Source organism: Ictalurus punctatus, chromosome 26 (assembly GCF_001660625.3).
Source record: "Ictalurus punctatus breed USDA103 chromosome 26, Coco_2.0, whole genome shotgun sequence".
Classification (NCBI taxonomy): Eukaryota; Metazoa; Chordata; class Actinopteri; order Siluriformes; family Ictaluridae; genus Ictalurus; species Ictalurus punctatus.
The window spans coordinates 6,370,001-6,389,249 of NC_030441.2; the positions used below are offsets into that span (position 1 = coordinate 6,370,001).

General features: G+C 38.9%; 1 protein-coding gene across 7 annotated transcripts in view; it reads right to left on the reverse strand.

Annotated features, from left to right (window-relative positions):
• dmd (dystrophin) overlaps positions 1–19,249 on the reverse strand; it is a 241,529-nt gene that overhangs the window by 2,628 nt on the left and 219,652 nt on the right. For 4 of the 7 annotated variants that reach the window (XM_053675988.1, XM_017457520.3, XM_053675991.1 and 1 more), the window contains 3 exons: positions 12,130–12,250; positions 1,523–1,615; positions 162–187 (listed from right to left, as the gene is read on the reverse strand). In XM_053675988.1, the coding sequence (XP_053531963.1) occupies positions 165–187; positions 1,523–1,615; positions 12,130–12,250 (237 nt within the window). In that variant the 3' untranslated portion in view covers positions 162–164. The remainder of the gene's footprint in view (positions 1–161; positions 188–1,522; positions 1,616–12,129; positions 12,251–19,249) is intronic. The other 3 variants (XM_053675989.1, XM_017457528.3, XR_008393479.1) reach the window with 2 other exon arrangements.

Here is a 19,249-nt window from a genome sequence, read left to right on the forward strand (position 1 = left end):
CTTTTATTCAAAAACTTTTTGTTTTGTTTTTTTTAGATTATATGATATACATAAGCATGTCATATAAACAATTCAGTGTTTAATTTGAGGATAGAAGAAGAAAACAGAGAAGCAAGTAGCGAGCTAGTTTTAGCACAGCACTGTTTGCATAATATACTAACCTGTTATGGGTTTAGCTGTCCAGTTCCTTAGACAAAGAGGGAAAAAAGAAAGAGAAATCTTTATACATTACAGACTTAACCCAAAAAGCAAAAGACAAAAACAAAATACATTTCGATAAATTCCCCTGAACACCCCGTAGAAGAATATTTTTGATACGTTTTTTTTTTTCAAGCTAACGCAATCTTTCAATAACTTCATTCAAGAACAAGTTCTACAATCACATACATAAAAATGATTTCACTAATCAATGTCAATGGAAAATTTTTTTTAAAAAATGCAAAACTGATCTTGCAGAATGAAAGCAGAACAACTGCAAGAGAAATTAATCGATGATGCGTACTATGCAACTATCTTACACAACATCTTTAAAAATAACCAGAGCATTTGATCTGATTTTCAATTTTGTTCCTAAATTGTAGGATTTGGAGGTTGTTGGACTAGAATTGGGCTCAATCAAATTTGAATCATTATTGTGTTGCCTGTCCCATGACATTTTAAAAATACTTTCGATGTATATACATATTTGTCGTATAGTAAGATTTATTGCACATTTGAGGTAGGTCAAAATACTAGAGCTAAAGGTACTAATTACATCATCTACACATATATTTGCCATTATCACTCAATACCCAGAACATTCATTGTTTCTGATGCTTGACAGTGACCAATATTTTTGCTTGCCAACAACTATTGGTGGTCTTATAGGAAATGTACTATGTTCTATGTCATTTAACACACCTACATATAAATAACAGGAAGTAAAAGTTGAAATTCTAAACTCTGCTCAGATTCATCTTTTGATCTCAAACATAAATGTCTTCAGTTTACACCAAAAACAAATACTTGGTCTTGCCGTTCCAATAGTTTCATAGGGGACTGTATTTCTTTCCACTTTTGCTTTCCTGATAAGACTTTTTCCTTATGATCACCTCAGCAAAAGGGTGGGAGAACTGCTAGAATTGGCAATAAGCTTGCCCTGCATGTGCAGAGTCGAAAGATTAAGGCCGCAAAAGTACATTTTTGCTGTGTAAGCTTTAATTACCAGTGGATCAGGTCCAAAAAGGATCTGATCAGGTCCATAACGACTTCTCAAGCGGGAAGAAATAGGTTTTCTTCCCACTGGAACAGTCTTTATGGACCTGATCAGATCCTTTTTGGACCTGATCCACTTTTTTTTTTTTTTTACCAACACAATGTAGAAATGACACCAAATCCACTTTTCAAACAGACAACAGAATGAAATAAGAAAATTAGGGAAAATCTGTTTGTTTGGTAATTGAAGGTGAGTTTGCTCTCCTTTTACATTTTTAGAAATCACTGTCTAGTATTTGTGTAATTCAAAGAGATCACAAAGCCTTACCTTGGCCATGAGGAAAATATTTATTTAGTTGCTCAGTTACTTCCACTAGCCCACTGCCTGGATCCTGGAAGGCACTGGACCACTCATCACCACCTGACATACACAACATACAGAACCCAGGTCACCAGAGTTACTGAAGAGATACTGTTTAATGATCAATAGAAGCGATGCAACCATGATACTGAAATAATAATAATAATAATAATACAAAAAGAGTTCTAAGACTTAAAAGTTCCCAATGAGTAAATATTGGTTTCAGTTCAACATAAGGCTTTGATATAAGGATTATCTTGAAAGCAATGATCCCAATATGAATATTTTGAATGAATCATTTGTTTCTGCTGTAGTCTGAAGAAATTCGAGTTTGAGATCAAATGGTTGTAGCCTACAAAAGGTTGTAGCCTTCAGTTTCACCTGTGGAGACTGCATTTGTTGTTAAAAAGGATAAGCCAACATAAAGATCAGAGAGCTGTCTATAGGGGAAAAGCAAGCCATTTTGATGCTGAGAAAAGAGGGACAATCAATCAGAGGCACTGGCCAAACATTACGCATAGCCAATACAACCATTTGGAATGTCCTGAAAAAGAAAGAAACCACTGGTGCATTGAGCAGACACCAAATGGGTTGGCCACTGAAAATAACAACAGCTGATGAAACATTGCAAGAAACATTGTGAGAGCTGTGAAGAAAAACCCAAACACAACAGTCTGAACCGGTATAATAATTCATTTATTCAATCTGCAATTAAGATATTAAATAGCACTAAGTATATATGTTTATGAATACGTGTATGTGTTAAATGGTGAGTTGTGCTGCTAAACACTACTAACACCATAAAGTCTAAGCCTTCTCAAAAAGTACATCCTCTGTTGTAAACTGTAGAGCACAGGCTTTGAGCATGCCATGTAAGTGAACAATCAGTATATAATTGTATGTACACTATTTTGTAGGAGTATTTTTTGACATCCACGACTTTACTTTGGTCCATGAGCACCTTGTCAGGATTAAAAATACATCCCAGAAACAAGATACTGGAAATGTGAAATTCACACTTCCCTACTTTCATGAAGAGCTGGTTTTCTAGGAGGTGAGTCAGAACCTGCTTAACATGGGTTGCATGAATTGGCTTGGATGGTGAATAAATCAGAATATCATCTAGGTAGGCAATTACAAACTTGCCAAACATGTGCGTAGCACATCATTAATAACACACTGGAACAGTGAGAAGCACAAGACAGCCCATATGGTATTATGAAGTTATTAAAGTGGCCAGAGGTGGTGCTAAAGGCAGTTTTCTACACATCTCCTTCACAGATACGGATGAAGTTATCAGCACTTTGCAGGTCCAACTTAGTTACCAGCCGTGATGGGTAACAGTATTCACTGTGATCTGATTTAGTCCGCGGTAATCCATTCAAGGATAAATGCAAGGTGAGGTCAAAGGATGAATATATCCTTGTTTCAGTGCTTTATCAATGCACTCCTCCATAGCCTAGCATTATGTGGCAGAGAGGGGCTAAATTCAAATGCAAGAGGGGAGTGGTGCCTGCCATGAGCTCGATGGCACCATCATATGGTCAATGAGGGGCAGGCAGATAGCCGAGCAGATCTGAGATTTATGGGTGTGCATCTAAGGAAATCCAAGTACCACTCAAAACTTGGATTAAAAGGTGGATAAGTGAATTTGGGGATACCTGATCATCTCAACAGTGAGACCAGACCAGCAATTGGTTGTTGCCCAGGTTAGCACCTTATAGTGTGCAGGTTGATGAACTGCACAAACTCTCTCTGAGACTCCATCTTGACTTGAAAAATAAAGGTAGAACTATGAACCCCTTGCACTGGGTGGGATCACCGGAGTATTTGTCCAGACGAGCGATGAGTGGAGAAGCACAGTGAATGTGTGACACTGGTGCAACTAATGGAGCCATCAGTGCGGTAGTTAGCTGAGCTAGCTTGGTGTTTATCAGAGCTAGCTGCTGCTGGTGCTCACCAACACAACACGGCAGCCTTGGGTCACTAAATCCTGTTGCCAATCCAAGCATACCTGCTGCATCCAAGTATTCTGTCAGAGACAGCTGCAGGTTAAAATGCTTTATTTTAGCAATTCAAAAAACACAAAGCAAAAATTGGTCAGAAAACACAAGCAAAGTTCCAGTGATGACCAAACAGACTAGGATAGATAAGAGCAAAAACATTACCCAGGAAACAAGAATCAAAAACTAGATGTACAATCAAAATAATAAGGCTAATAATAATAATAATAATGTCAGGAGAATACGCTACACGGAGCAAAACTTTGTGCTGTTTGCAAGTTTAGAGAGTGTATACGGTGTGAATGTGAGTCCAGGTGTGTGTGATCAGGAATATGGTGACTGACAATATGTTGTGACAATAGCCATTAGATTAGAACATTTAATTGCTAATGAATGAGCTTTATTTTAATGATATGTAAAAACAAAGAGACCACTGATGCCTGCTGAAAGCTGAATGACTTTCAATTTTCACGTGAATCAATTCAACCAGTCCCGAATTTAAACTGGCACTAGTCCATGAGCACCCTGTCAGGGCTAATAATGTATCCCAGAAACATGATTCAAACTAAGCCTAGCAATGATTGGTTGGCATATAGCGAGCAAAATGTTAAAGAATGTCAACATGTTTTGCATAGCATAAGCACTGCAGGTCAGACTCTCCCGAGTATTTTCACACTAACTTTATGAAGATATGAAAAATCCTAAAACTAGTATGCAAAAAGTAATATAAATTATTTTAGTGTGGACAGTGCTAAATGGTGCAAAAGGCACATTAAAAAAAAAAAAATAATAATAATTTTTTTTACATGAGCCAATGAGTCAGGAATTATATGAAGTTTCACTATACACTTGAGTTGTGAAAACATGAATAGAGCACCCCCAGTAGCCAATAAGTGAGCTTGCGTCAGTTACTTGAAGTTTCCTAGAGGAAAAAGCACAAAGACGCAGTTATTTGAAACAGTTATTTGAATTTAACTCCACTCCCTACGGAAGACCATTCCCCAAACTTCACAGACATCCTCAGAACTTTATCCTGAATATGCCTTGTGTAAATCCATCCAATCAATTCAAGCCCCACTAGAACTGATGTGTGGCGATATTCCATGTTTTTCATAACTTTTGGATTTCAAACTTTGCTGGAATTAAAAGAAGTTTCACTGTAATCTTACTTCACAACAGATATGCAATAAAGACATATCGATTTGACGCCAATTTGGTGAAGTTTGGTCAAAATACTACGATCTGTTCGCAAAAGTCTGTTTTGCATATTGTGCAAATTAGCAAAGGTAAATGGTTCTTGAGGCTTTTTTGTTTGTGAGAACCCAGGGATTAATGTGAAACAAGTGGTTTCCGGGTGCGCACATGACAGAGGACCTGTCTTGGACTTTCAACACAACCTGCCTAGCCAAGAAATGCCAAGCAGTGCCTCCACCACTTGCAGAGGCTGATGAGAGCCGGCCTTCCCTCTCCCTTCCTCACCACCTTCTATAGAGAGCTTCCTGACCAGCTTTCTCACTGTGTGGTCCTGGAACTAAATGGTTTCTGACCTCAAGACACTATAGCAAGTTGCTAGTACAGCTGAAAAGATCATCCGTGTCTCTTTACCCACCGTTGTACCCACCTCGTACAATAACCGCTTCATCTACAAAGCCCCTCGCAAAACACCTAACCCAGTGTGACTCGATACCACTGCACACCTCCACTTCACACTAAAGTGCATTACACTTTTCATTTACGAGACTACATTTATTGCTGTTACACTACATAACACAGCACTTTATAGTCCATTGTTGTAATAGCTCCCCCACACAACACTCGTTCTTTTTACCTATAAAGTCACCATGCATTGTACTATGTATCTATTGCCCTGTGTATTTATTGTCCTGCACTCGCTGTACACTGTTGTACATTTGAACATTTTGTAGGCTTGAGTACTATACTGTTGTATTGTTGTGTGTTGCACCATGGTCCTGGAGAAACATTTTGTTTTAATGTACAATAAAAACCCACTTGACACCGATTGTTGTCTGACTTGACTCATTTGCGGTCTTTGACTGCCACCTAGTAGCCAACTACTGTAACAGCCCTTTGTGTAAAACATGCATTTCTTTCGACAACAAATTGACTAAAGGGCTAAAGTATTATATATGAATTGGAACTGTGTTGAGTGCATGCTGTTTATCAACATTGATAGTGTTTGTAGTGCTTGGAAACACTGAGATTATGTATTAAAATGGTTTTCATGCAATGGACAAGTTTCAAAGCTCAGTTCGCTTTGTTTTTCTCAACGTTCTAGTAGGAAAGGCTATGTATGGCCTGAGGGTTTTGCCACAGGTTTACAAACTTGTACATTGTGACGTTGTACCGAGGGTATGCGCTCAAAAGAGGAATGACACTCCTCGTACGACTGCTGCTGGGGTGCTGAAAGGACAGTTCCCTTTCAGCACCCCTAGTGTTTTGGACGGCATAAGAGCGTGGCGGAAAGGCGGTGATCACTGGTTGCAGTGGCGGCTCTCTACCATCTAGGAGACATCCACAGAGCAGTCTTCTCAGACTAAAACAGCTTACTCTGTGGTTGCCCTGGCTGCCCACCTCCGTGAATGTTTACCCCCTCACAATCTCAGCTGGGAAGAGGGATCACCAGACCGACCCTGACACGTCATTCACCGCCTTTATCCCTTCCCTTCATGCTGTCTTTTTTGTTGTTTTGTAAATAAAACATGCACTAAACACTAATGTGTCTGTGCGCTGCCTTGTGTCTTTCGCTACAATACCAATAAGTGTTCAAAAGTTTTAAGTCTCACTGATGGATTTGTGTTTGATGTGTAGATGTAATTTGTACATGATTTTGCGAACTCTTTTGTGCCCCTTCAAACTATGACCTCGCTTCCAGTTTTGCACCTTCACTGCAAACTTGGTTTGCATGCTAGGGGCGAACGCCTTTAAATATCAAAAATCCATTGAATGTTTGTGCATCTTCACCTGACGATGGCCTGAGCCAAAAGTGGGAAGAACTGGACACAAATTGAAGGCTGTGGACTTTCAGGAAATACAATGTACAATGAATACAAATACACTGGTGAGTATTTACATCAAGTGGTCTTGGAAGCTTCCAAGGAACAAAAAAGATTTATGATTCTAAAACAAAACACTTCAACAATAATGGGAAAAAACAAACAAACAAAAAATCCCATATTATAGCACCACCAAGTGTTAAAATGAGATATGGCCTCATTTCCTGTTTGGCAGATTTGCTGGGTGTTGCTGGTGAACAGAATATTAAATATCTATCTGATAAATATTACAAATACAAAAAAAAAAATCCGATTTTATGTAGACTTTATTTTTATTTAAAAATGGCCAATTTTCTATTTGGCAAATTATTTACATCAAGAACACTTGGCACCTTCCATGGAATCTGCACAAAGAAGGAAGATGATTTGATGTTGAGTGGTTCGAAAGTTATGGGTGATGGGATTTATAAAAAAAAAAAAAAAAAAAAAAGGGTCATTTAAGGTCATTTGGTCACCTACAAAAGTTTGTGAACACATCACAGTTTCGGACATGGCCAAAAGATGAGATCGCTTATTAATGGGCCTTCCCCATACTGTTGCCATGACGTTGGAACCACACAATTGTCTAGAATGTCCTTTTATGAATGGGTAACCCCATACAGTCACGTTCCAAAATCTAGTGGGAAGCCACAGTGGAAAAGTGTAGGTTATTTCCTGAAGAAAATGCAGAGTGATTGTAAGGGCATTGACAGGTAATTGCTATAAAAAAGCATGTGGCTTCTAGGATGTTTCATCTCACTCAGACTTAGGGTATCTGGCATTCCAACTTAACCTCGCCCTCTAAGGGTGCCCACACCCCAACCTTTGCAAACAGACTCCAGAATCTACTATGGAATATGCCTTTCGAGTTTTGTGTAAATACCTCTAATAAATCCTGTATTATAGCTGTTTAAATTAAGCTTTACCTCTCAATGGTTGATTGGCAGGTGACCCAACCATAGCATTTTACCTCAGAATCTAGTCCTGAATACACCTTTCATATGTGGTGCAAATCTGTTCTAACTGGTAATATAACTGCAGACTGTCAGAAATTTGAGTTGGCAGGGCTCCAAAAGGCAATTTTTTTAATGGCATAAGCCATAGAAGTAGGAGAAATGAGTTGCACACTATACACCTTAGGAGTTATGATTGTTTTTATAAGAGACATGCGTGTTTTAAAGTGCAAAGACTGAATTACAAAGTGGCCAGTTTGAGTGAAATAGCATCAGTTACTAGTAGGTAAACAGAAAGACCTAACATTCTTGTGACGAGTGCTCATTGGTAACCCTATCAACCCTACTAAAACTTGTTTGGCCAATCACGTGCATGTTTTTAAGTAACCATGTCATTATCAAAAATCCACTTGCAGACTGTCCCGAGTCATTTGACAAATTTTGTGAAGACAGGACAAACATCCTAGGACTACTTCACAAAAGTATTTACAAGACAAATTTACAACATATAGTCCCCTCCAAAAGTACTGATACACCAAGGCCAATTCTTTGTTTTTTTTTTTTTTGGCTATACAGTTAATATGTTCAGGGTTGGGATCAAAAGATGAATATGATGATCGAGCAGAATTACAGCTTTATTTTCCTCATATTTACTTCTAAAGGTTAATCAACTTAGAACATGGCATATTATGTGGCAGATCACAGACTTTTTAGGTGAGCAAAAGCATTGGAATGCATAGTCTTAAAGGAAATCAATGTAAATATGTTAACGTTAACATTCAGTTTGCATATCCCTTTGCTTGCAATAACTGCATCAAGCCAGCGACCCACTGACAGCATGGAACTGTGGCATTCTTCTTTTCTGATGGCTTTCCAGATTTGTATTGCAGGCTCTTTCAATTGTTGTTTGTTTTGGGAGGTTTCTCCCTTCAGTCTCCTCTTCAGGAGGTGAACTACGTGCTCATTTGTTTTAAGGTCTGGTGACTGACTGGCCGGTCTAAAACTTTCCTTTCCCCCCCGATGAAGTCCTTTATTGAAGCTGTGTTTTTGGTCATTCCCCTGTTGCATAATGAAGTTCCTTCCAATTAGATTGTATGCATCTCTACTGCTAAAGCCATGCAGGACCTTGGAGAACCAGGCAACAAAGATGATCGCAGAACATGAGCCACATTCCACTGAGGGGAATCCAAACCCACCCTCCCAAACAGTCAAACAATAAGTCAGAGATTTGCTCACAGGATGGCGTCCAGCTAATGTGGCTACAGATAAGTGCCATCTTAAAGTCACACTAACGGTCCTTGTTAAAGAAGCCATCTGGCAGGATATCGCTGCACGGTGATTAATCACCCCCGGGAAGGCCACAAGCGAGTCAGGAAATAAACCCTATCCTGGAACAAGGTGGAAAAAATCCATCTCCATACCACCTTCTAAAAGGACACAGACTCTGCAAACACCTTTCTGGATCTTATTTTTATGATCACCTACTCGAGTACGTGCTGCCATCTTTTCAGATCAACCACCTGCGTTCTTAATGTTGAATGAAACCAACACCAGGAATGACCGGACAAAAGGCTAGCTCACCATGACCTGTGTTACCCCTCAAGTCATAAAACAGAGACTGTGAAATCTAATAAACCTTCTTTTGTCTAAACAGCTCACCACACTACCGCCAACACAAAGGACAGAGACTGTTTTTTTCCCCCAAGGAGTCCACTTTAATGTACCATGCTTTCATACAAGGTTTATATAACAAACTTTGCAGATCATCATGCTGCTGTGCATTTGTATTCACACCACCTATCTCGTGAATTGATCATCATTACCTGTACCCTCACGTACCCATGTCCATAATCCAAAACTGTAATCCATGTTTTATTAATTTAAATATTTGAATGTATAAATATTTTATTAACTTATATATTTTTTTTCCATTTGCTCACGAGTCCCTAAACTTGCTGAATTTGTTACCCTGCTAAGAAATATTGCATCATCACTATAAGGTATTACTGTCAAAGGCCACGAGAGTAATAACTTTCAGAATCAGCGCACATCCTCACTAAAGGTTTCCGTGCAGGAATAAATAGGTTAGATGATTAACCCTGCAGCTGTTCACAACTACAGATCTGTTTCCCTCCTCCATTTTCGATCCAAAACCCTTGAAACACTGTTTTTAATCAGCTCTCCGCTTTTCTCACACAGAACAACCTCCTGGACACCAAGCAATCTGTCTTCAAAAGCAATCACTCCACGGAGACTGCTCTGCTTTCCGTCACTATAGCCTTACGGCTCGCAAGATCAACCTCAAGATCATTTGTCTTCATCCTAGTCAACCTCTCTACTCCTTTTGACGCTGTGAATCATCAGATCCTCCTGTCAACTCTCTCCAGCCTAGGCATAACTGGCTCTGTGCTGGGTGGAATCCTATCTCTCAGACAGATCCTTTAAGGTATTGTGGAGGTGAGGGGTTTCTGAAACTCAGCAACTCACAACTGGGATTCCACAGGGGTCAGTTCTGGGTCCACTGCTCTTTTCTATTGATATTACATCTCTGGGGCCTGTGATTGAGCCTCATGGCTTCTCATATGACTGCTATGCTGATGACACCCAGCTCTATTTGTCCTTCTAGCCTGAAGACCCATCCATCTCAGCACACATCTCTGCTTGCCTGTCTGAAATCTTGAACTGGATGAGGGAACACCACCTTAAGCTCAACTTGGCAAAAACTGAACTTCTTTTCATCCCACCCTCCCCCTCAATCAACCACAACTTCACCGTACAGCTCAGCTCAACCACACTCGAGTTAACCAGGACAGCCAGAGAGCTTGGGGTTTTTCGATGACAACTTGACCGTTACAGATCACATTTCAACAACCGCATGGTCCTGTAGGTTCATTCTGAACAACATCAAGAAATTCAGACCTTGTATCACTGAACAGGCTACACAGCTACTAGTCCAGGCTCATTGCCTCAAAACTGGACTATTGCAATGCACTACTCTCAGGCCTCCCAGCCAGCTCCATCAAACCCCTTCAGATGCCTCAGAATACAGCAGTATGCCTTGTTTTCAACCAGCCCAAAAGAACCCATGTCACACCCCTCTTCTTCCCCCTCCACTGGCTTCCTGTAGCTGACCACATCAAATTCAAGGCATTCATGCGAACGTACAAGACCTTGTCTGGAACAGTACCTCACTACCTCAACACTATCCTTGAGGTTTATGTTCCCTCACGCAATCTGCGATCAGTTAACGACTGATGCCTGATAGTGCCTACTCTGCGAGGCATGAGGTCCCTTTCCAGGACCTTCAAACTGACTGTCCCTCAGTGGTGGAATGCACTTTCGACTTCAAATCAGACAGCAAAATCTGTTACTATTTTCAAAAAAACAGCTAAAGACCCACCTCTTCTGTGAACACTTAACTAAGGTCTAAGTATCACCTAAGGAATCAGATGGAAAAGGAATTTGTCCCTAGGACTAGGAACGGTTCACAAGATATGGGCAAAAATGTAAAATGGTGTGCTGTATCGCCATCATAAAGCCAACTGGGATAAACTGATTGTCCAAATAGTCATTCATTCACATGTAACGAGAACGTCACAACTGATTTAAAAAGATTAAAACTTGTAACATGAATTGTTTCCTTTGTGTTTTCTCACTTTTTTATTGTACTAGGAGCGTCTCATGTATCAAACACATGCACAGATTCCGATAATAAACGTTATTACTATTATAACTACTAATAATAATATGAAGGAGAAGAAAAAGAAGAAGAGGAAGGAACAAATACTGCACTAGACATGCATGAACATAAAAACAGTTTCATTTGGTAATTATGTAGTGTTCATTGAGAACGTCAGAAATCAACAAACAATCGCTCAGAAAACATATTTAAGACTGATCCTAGGAGGCTGCCTCATGTAGCTGCCTGTGGAACACCCAGTGTATGGTAAATGATGCAAATTAAGCTCACATTGAAATAGTTTCAACCTGTTTTAGTCATTTTGTTTTGCATTTTAAAATGTGGAAATAGGTTTTTAAAAAAAGAATAAAGAAAGAAACAAGAACATTTCAGTACCAATAGATTTGTCCAATAAAACTATATTACATAAAAACATCCCTTTTTAACATAGAAAATAAATGAAGCAGTTTTTAATAACTGCTTTTTTTTTTATTAACTTAAATTTGCATGGAAGTACATTCTTGAGACCAGCCTGGTTTGTAAGCCAAGTATTACAATAAATAGTACAAAACGACATAATATATGTCATGGTTGCACAATATATTCAACCTCACTAATAAGAAACAGTCTCCTAAAACATCCATATATTAATCATATTGACATGTTTACTGGAGACACACTTGAATATATTCTTAATACATACATACAGTGAAGTGTAAAGTCTCCTAATCATTTGTAATTGTTACCCATTCTACATAAATTACTTTTTAATGTGATTTTTTTTTTTTTTTACATGTATATTAATCCGCTTGTTTAATATATAGCAGACTGACATTAAATCTTATTTAATAAACTACTTAATTTCAAAGTTGGTAGGGAGATTTACCCATAGTCTCTGTGGTTTGGCTTGTGGCCACATGCAGTGAGGCCAGGCTGGTGTCAGATCTCTGGGAGGCAGTAGAGGGAGATGACAGGGCAGTGCCATTCACCTTGGACTCAGCCTGTGGCTAGGACATAAGTAAAGAAGGAACCAGATTCATTAACCAAGGAGATGGGTGTTTAGCAACGTTTAGTATATACACTCTCTGACCACTTTAATAAGAAGACCTGTGCACCTGCACATTCATGCAATTATCCAACCAGCCAATAATGTTACACTAGTGCAATCATGCAGACAGAGGTCAAGAGCGTTTCAGTTAACCCTTGTGCGTCCTTATGGACATTTTTGTCATCGTTTTGTCTGTGTTAACGAAAACAGCATAAGTTTTTGAAAAAGGTGTGAATTTTTTGGAATTTAAATATTACAACCTCATTTGCTTGCATAAATCTATTTTAAACTAGTTACACCCAGGACCTTAAGGACAAAAATGTCCCTGTTGAAACCCATTCAAACTGAAATATTTATTCCCAGTGACGTTTAAGCATAAAATAATACATTCTGTGTTAATAGGCTTTTATTTTGTTGACAAGGTTTCAAAACATTGAATTTTTTTTTTTCTTTTCTGAAATGTGTAGTATTTTCTCAGGTTTAGCTTCTGGGGAAAATACATGTGTTTCCTTTTTTCTGATTCTGCTGTGCTCTAGAGCGCCGCAGACCGACGGAATAAACGATGCAGATATAATCGTGTGGGAGTTTGTACGGATATCAGAGTTGTGGTTTGTACGTCTGTACTGTAAACGTATGTGAACAGTTTGAAAGAAAGAAATGATATTGTAGTGGAGATCACAAATCCCACCATGTATATGGATCAAAGAAGGTCACTGAGCTTTGAAGATTTTTGCATTATATAAAGAAACCAGTGTTTAAAGGGATACATTTCTGAAAACGAATGAATGTTTGGTCATTATGATAAGATCTGATGCTGGTAAAAAAATCCAAGTCAGTGAAAGTGGATATTAACATATAATATTTCTATGACAGTTTTTTGACATGAACATTTTTGTCCTTTATGGACCCGAGTGGTAGTTTTTTGTTTTGTTTTTATTTATTTATTTTTAAATCTGACATGGCAAAAAAAAAAAAAGAAAAAAAAAAGAATGCATCAAAATAAATGCTGTTGTTAATCATTGACGTATCAAAGACTAATAATCAAAGGAAGAATCTGCTTAGCATTTAGTATATGGAAAATAATTGCTATTTTTCTTTTTTCCCCCCATAAAAAATCATCTGTGGAATTATGTAAACAAACCAGCATTTAAAGGGTTACAATTCAGTAAATGAATGAATGTTTGGTAATTATGATTAGAACTGATGATCTATGGACCTATGTGTAATGTTTTTTAATTGACGCACAAGGGTTAATGATCTCAGTAGCTCAGTTAATTAAAAATAAAAAACTGAAGTATTCTGACTCTTGGCTAAGGCACTCGAAATTGAGCTTAGGTGCATCCTGTTTGCTTTGATTGTCCTGAGATGTCTCTAGAACTTGACTAGAGTCCACCTGTGGCAAATTTGATTGAACATGATTTAGAGGAACATGTGTGTAAGGTCCCACAATTCACAGTAGATGTCAGACCAACAACCAAGCCATGAATTCCAAGTAACTCTCCATACATATTCATGATCGTTTTGTGTTGAGACATAGGATCTGGACAAGGGTATACAACTATTTCTAAAAGGTTTGAATGTTCCCAGATGGCAGTTGGCTCCATCATTGTGAAATGAAAGACCAAGAATCCAATGGCCACAGAGCTTCAGTACAGCTCTCAGCAATACTACATAAATCAGGCCTTATTGGTGGACTGGCTAGATGGAAATCACGCCTGAATAAAAGGATACAGCTGACCCTTAAATGACTCTTCTCATGAAACAGTAAACACCATCGCTATGGTGAAGCATGGGGGTGCTTCTGAGCAGCAGGGACAAAGAGACTGATCAGAATTGAGGGAAGGATGAATGCATCAAATACAGAAGGCCCTTGAAGAAAATCTGCTCCAGAATGCACATGTCCTCAGACTGGTACCAAGTTTGACCATTCAGCACGACAACCACAACAAGCATACGTTGAAGACAACATTGAAGTGGCTTCGGGACAAGTCTCTGAATGTCCTCAATTCACCCAGCCAAAAGAACACCTGTGGAGAGACCTGAAGATGGCAAAAATCCAGGTGTGAAAAACTTTGGTGTGTGTGTGCGTGTGTGTATAGTAAGGCCAATTCTATTGTTTTTTCTATACACTGAAGACATTTGGGTTTGCGCTCAAAAGATCTCAAACATGATAGAGATGATGGATCATATCAGAATTTCAGCTTTAATTTACTGATATTTACACCTAGATGTGTTAAACCTTTGGTAGCAGAGTACCCAATTTCTAGGTGAGCAAAAGTATAGGAACAGACAGAACTGCATGTTCAGCTGGGTTAAGGTCTGGTTATTGACTTGGCCAGTCTAAAACCTTCCACTTTTCCCTCGATGATGAAGTCCTTTGTTGTGTTGGCAGTGCTTTTTGGGTCATTGTCTTGATGCATGATGAAGTTCCTCCCAATTAGATTAGGTGCAATTCTCTGTAAATTGCAAGACAGATTTCTGCATGACAACTTGTGACTTCATCATGAGTTACATCATCAATAAAGATTAGTGAGCCCATTACAGAAGCAGCCATGCAAGCCATGACACTACCTCCACCATGCTTGGCAGATGAGCTTCTATGTTTTGGATCATGAGCAGATCCTTTCTTTCTCCACACTTTGGCCTTTTTATCACTTTGGTGGAGGTTAATCTTGATTACAGAACTTTTTTGGCTGATCTCTTATTATTTCTTCTAGTATTTCTTTACGAATTCCAATCTGGCCTTCTAATTCTCACTGCTCATGAGTGGTTTGCATCTTGTGGTATGGCCTCTATATTTCTGCACTTGAAGTTTTCTTCGAATGGTGGACTGTGATACCTTCACCCCTGTGCTGTGAAGGTTGCTGGTGATGTCACCAACTGTTCTTTTGGGGGTTTTCTTCACAGCTTTCATAATGTTTCTGTTACCAATTGCTGTTGTTTTCCTTGGCCGACCTGTTCCATGACTGGCTGTTAGTATATCAGTGATTTCTTACTTTTTCAGGATATTCCAATTATTTTACTGGTCATGCCCAATGCTTGTGCAATGACTGATAGATTTTCTCTCTGATTACAGCTTTAAAAAGGCTGCTTTTCTCCCATAGATAGCTCTCTGGTCTTCATGTTGGTTTATCCTTTTTAACAAATGCAGTCTTTACAGGTGAAACCTAGAGCTCAAACCAAGAGTAGACATTCAGAGCTATTAAATCTTTAAGCAATCAATTTAACAGGGCACACCCGGGCAGCAAGAAACATCACATGTTCCAATATTTTTTATCACTTGAAAAAATTGGTAGGTTCAAACAAAGGGTGTCATGTTCTAAGTTGTTTAACACATCTACATGTAAATAGGAGGAAATGAAAGCTGAAATTCTGATCTATCATCTCATACTCATCTTTCAATCTCCAACCCAAATGTCTTGAAAGTATAGCAAAAACAATAGAATTGACCTTGCTGTTCTAAGACTTCCAGAGGGGACTGTATATCTTTATAGTATATCTTTATACAATCACTTTACATAGTAGGAACACAATACAATACTGGGAGAACCCTCTTTGCTCTCAGAACAGCCTTAACTATTTGTAGCATGGATTCCACAAGGTGTTGGAAACATTCCTTTGAGATTCTGGTCCATGCTGACATGATGGCATCATAACTGACGCAATCAGTTGCACATCCATTAAGGGGAATCTCCCATTCAAATCTGGTGAATGGTCAGGCCACTGAAGTACACTGAACTCACTTGTGTTTCACGGAACCATTATCGTACTTGAAGTAACTGCTAAGCTGTGGCCATAAATAAATGCAAGTGGTCGGCAACAATACTCAAATATTGTGGCAATCAAACAATGCTCGACTGGTATTAAGGGGCACAGTGTGTGCCAAGGAAACATTCCCCACACCTTTGTTTTTGCACTCATGCCATGGACAAAGTCACTGAGATCACATTTTTTCCTTATTATGAAGCTGCATGATCTTTTATGTTGCAATTGGTAGATCAATTAACTGCACAAAAGATTTTCCCTTCTGAACTGTAATTTGAGCCCTTGTAGCATTTTCTTGGATTTAATTAGTTAACACAAAGGGTAGGTGAATCGCATGCTTGCCAACTGCTTCACCTTTTGGGCTCATTTAGCACAAGTGGATGACATAATGTCTCTTAAAATTATGCTCCATTACAGCAACTGATTTCTGACACATTAAACAGACACACATCACTCTAAGCTGTCAGAACCCTACAAAATGTCAAATATCTTCTGCATTATTGTTCAGTGTTTTTTTTGGTGCCCCCATGTATTGCAAAAAAAAAGTCTGATAACATTAAAGAGCTGCCATGCTAGTTGCAGCAGCTCTGTGTAGTGTGTTTTAGTTTTTGGTCTTTCTAATAGTCACTAGTCTTGAGTCTAGTGTTTTAAATTAGCCATTTTTTTTTGTGTGGCTCAGTGTTGTTTTTAGTGCTATTTGTAACTTTTGGAAATTATTATTCACACTGTACACCTCAGATTTTAAGCACAAATCGAGTACGTGTTATTTACAGAAATTTTCGAATGACTTTGTTGTAGTGGGCTGTGTAAGTGAAAGGCAGGAGTTGGGACTATAGACCGGTGAACGATACCTTCACTGAGCGGTATGAAAATGTGCATTTTTTTTTTTAAATCTAATTTTTACTTCGTTTACTTCCATATGGGAACTGTAATCTGTGTTTTCTGTGCGTTGTCTCCGTCCTTGTCATTTCTTGTTTACTGTTACAACAAATTTTCCTTCAGGGATCAAGTAGTCTGTCTGATTGTCTAGACATGTAGCTGTGTAAAATTAAAGCCATTTAATGTCATGGGGAGCATTTCATAGATTTGGTTACATGGTTTACTCAGTGTTAAAACTAAGAACTCGCTTAACATCTGAACAGTGGGTCAACTTACACCCTTACACGTTCAATCTGGTTTCACTGTTGGCCACTGCCAAACACAGGGATCCACAACACAGAGATGCAAGACGCATGTCAATTGGTTTTACTGACAGAGGAAGTGCAGTCATGACTAGAAAAAGAGCATTCAACAAACTATGCAAGAGATATGATACCAGCCTGGCCTCACCGCACATGGCCACAACTATGCAAGTGTTGCTGATAGCCCAATTCTGGCTGAACAGACCCTACAAGCCCAATACCCATCAGATCACACAGACCATATTCACAAGGGGTCAGACACACTCATACAGTCATGGGAAAAATAAAAGTACCCCCTCCTTCAATCTATGTTTTTATTTCCTGCGGCTTAAATACATGAATTAAAGTATGGTTGTGGGTATATCTCATACTAAAAAGTTTTAGATATTCAAACAAAATACAACAGAAAACAAAGGCAACCTGAGTGAGTAGACACTATACAGTAATTTATTAGATTTTTTTTTTATTTGAAGCAAAAGTTATCCAACACATATCACCCATGTGGAAAAACTAACTGCCCTCTTATATTTAAAATCTGGTTGTGCTACCTATAGAAGCGATAACTGGAGATCAGTCTTTCCCTTACTTCTAGGACTAGGACTTAATCCTATGCGTTGGATCATTGTCTTGCTGCATAAACCAGTTGCGCTTGAGTTTCAACTTACAGACTTTACGATTTTCTGGTAGAGAGCAGAATTCATGTTTCCCTCAATTATTGCGTTGTCCAGGCCCTGAAGCAGCAAAGCATCCCCACACCATCACACTCCCACCACCATGCTTGACCGTAGGTAAGATGTTCTATTTTTCTTTTTGTGGAATTCCGTGTTTGGTTTACACCAGATGTAACAGGACCCCTGTCTTCCAAAGAGTTCCACTTTCAACTCATCAATCCACAGAACATTCTCCCAAAAGGATTGAGGATCATCAAGGTGTGTTTTGGCAAAATTCAGACGAGCTTTAATGTTCTGGGTTGGCAGTGGTTTTTGCCTCACCACAAAATGGATGCCATTTTTGTTCAGTGTCTTTCTGATAGTGGAGTCATGAACAGTGACCTTTATTCATGCAAGAGAGGCCTGAAATAGCTTTCTTCCCAGGCTGATGTATTTCAATCACCTTCTTCCTCATCATTTCTGGAATTTCTTTCACTTTTGGCATAGTGTGTCATGGGGTATGATCTTTTAACCAACTTTATGCTGTTAAAAAAAGTTCTATATAAGTGTTGATGTGATTGAACAGGGTTTGCGGTAATCAGGGAGGGTTGTGTCTAGTCCAGCTGAACCCCATTATGAATGCAGTTTCATAGATTTGAGGAATTAGTGAATAGGGAAACAAATACATTATCACACAGGCCCAGTTGGTATTGGATAAGGAAATAGCATTACCATTTAAAAACTGCATTTTGTGCTTACTAAGGTTGCCTTTGTTTTAATTTCTGAAACAATTTAGTATGAGATATGCACAAAAACAGAAGAAGAACTGAAGGCCCTAATATCACTCACATTTGGAAATGTACCTCCCCCTTCCCCCTCCTGGCCTTCTATGGTGACTTCTGAGAATTTAGAAAGATAGAAAACAAGTTTTCTTTATGTCTGCTAAATTTAACGGGGCTGGAAAAAAAAATGGGGGTATCTAATCACCTTAGTGTTAGGAAGTTATTATGCAAGTCTACTCTTGGACCAAGCTTGAAGATGTGTGCGAGGAGATCATGTATGCTGTATGGTGGAGGAAAAGATGAGCCGGCTGTCTAAGTATGGGAGAATACTAACACCTCTGCCCGTAAGAGATGACAGGGAGACATGCATATGCATCTCAAGAACATCCATGCGTTGATCAGTTTGAGATAACCCAAAGAGCAGGATCTGGTATGCCTGTTCCATGACTGCAAACCTCAAGAAGTACCCGCGTTTCCATGGATAATGGGGACATGGAAGTAAGCATCATACAGGTCCAATGACTGAACCAGTCATGGCATGAACAACTTCTGATAACTTTAACATGCAAAAGCTGAAACC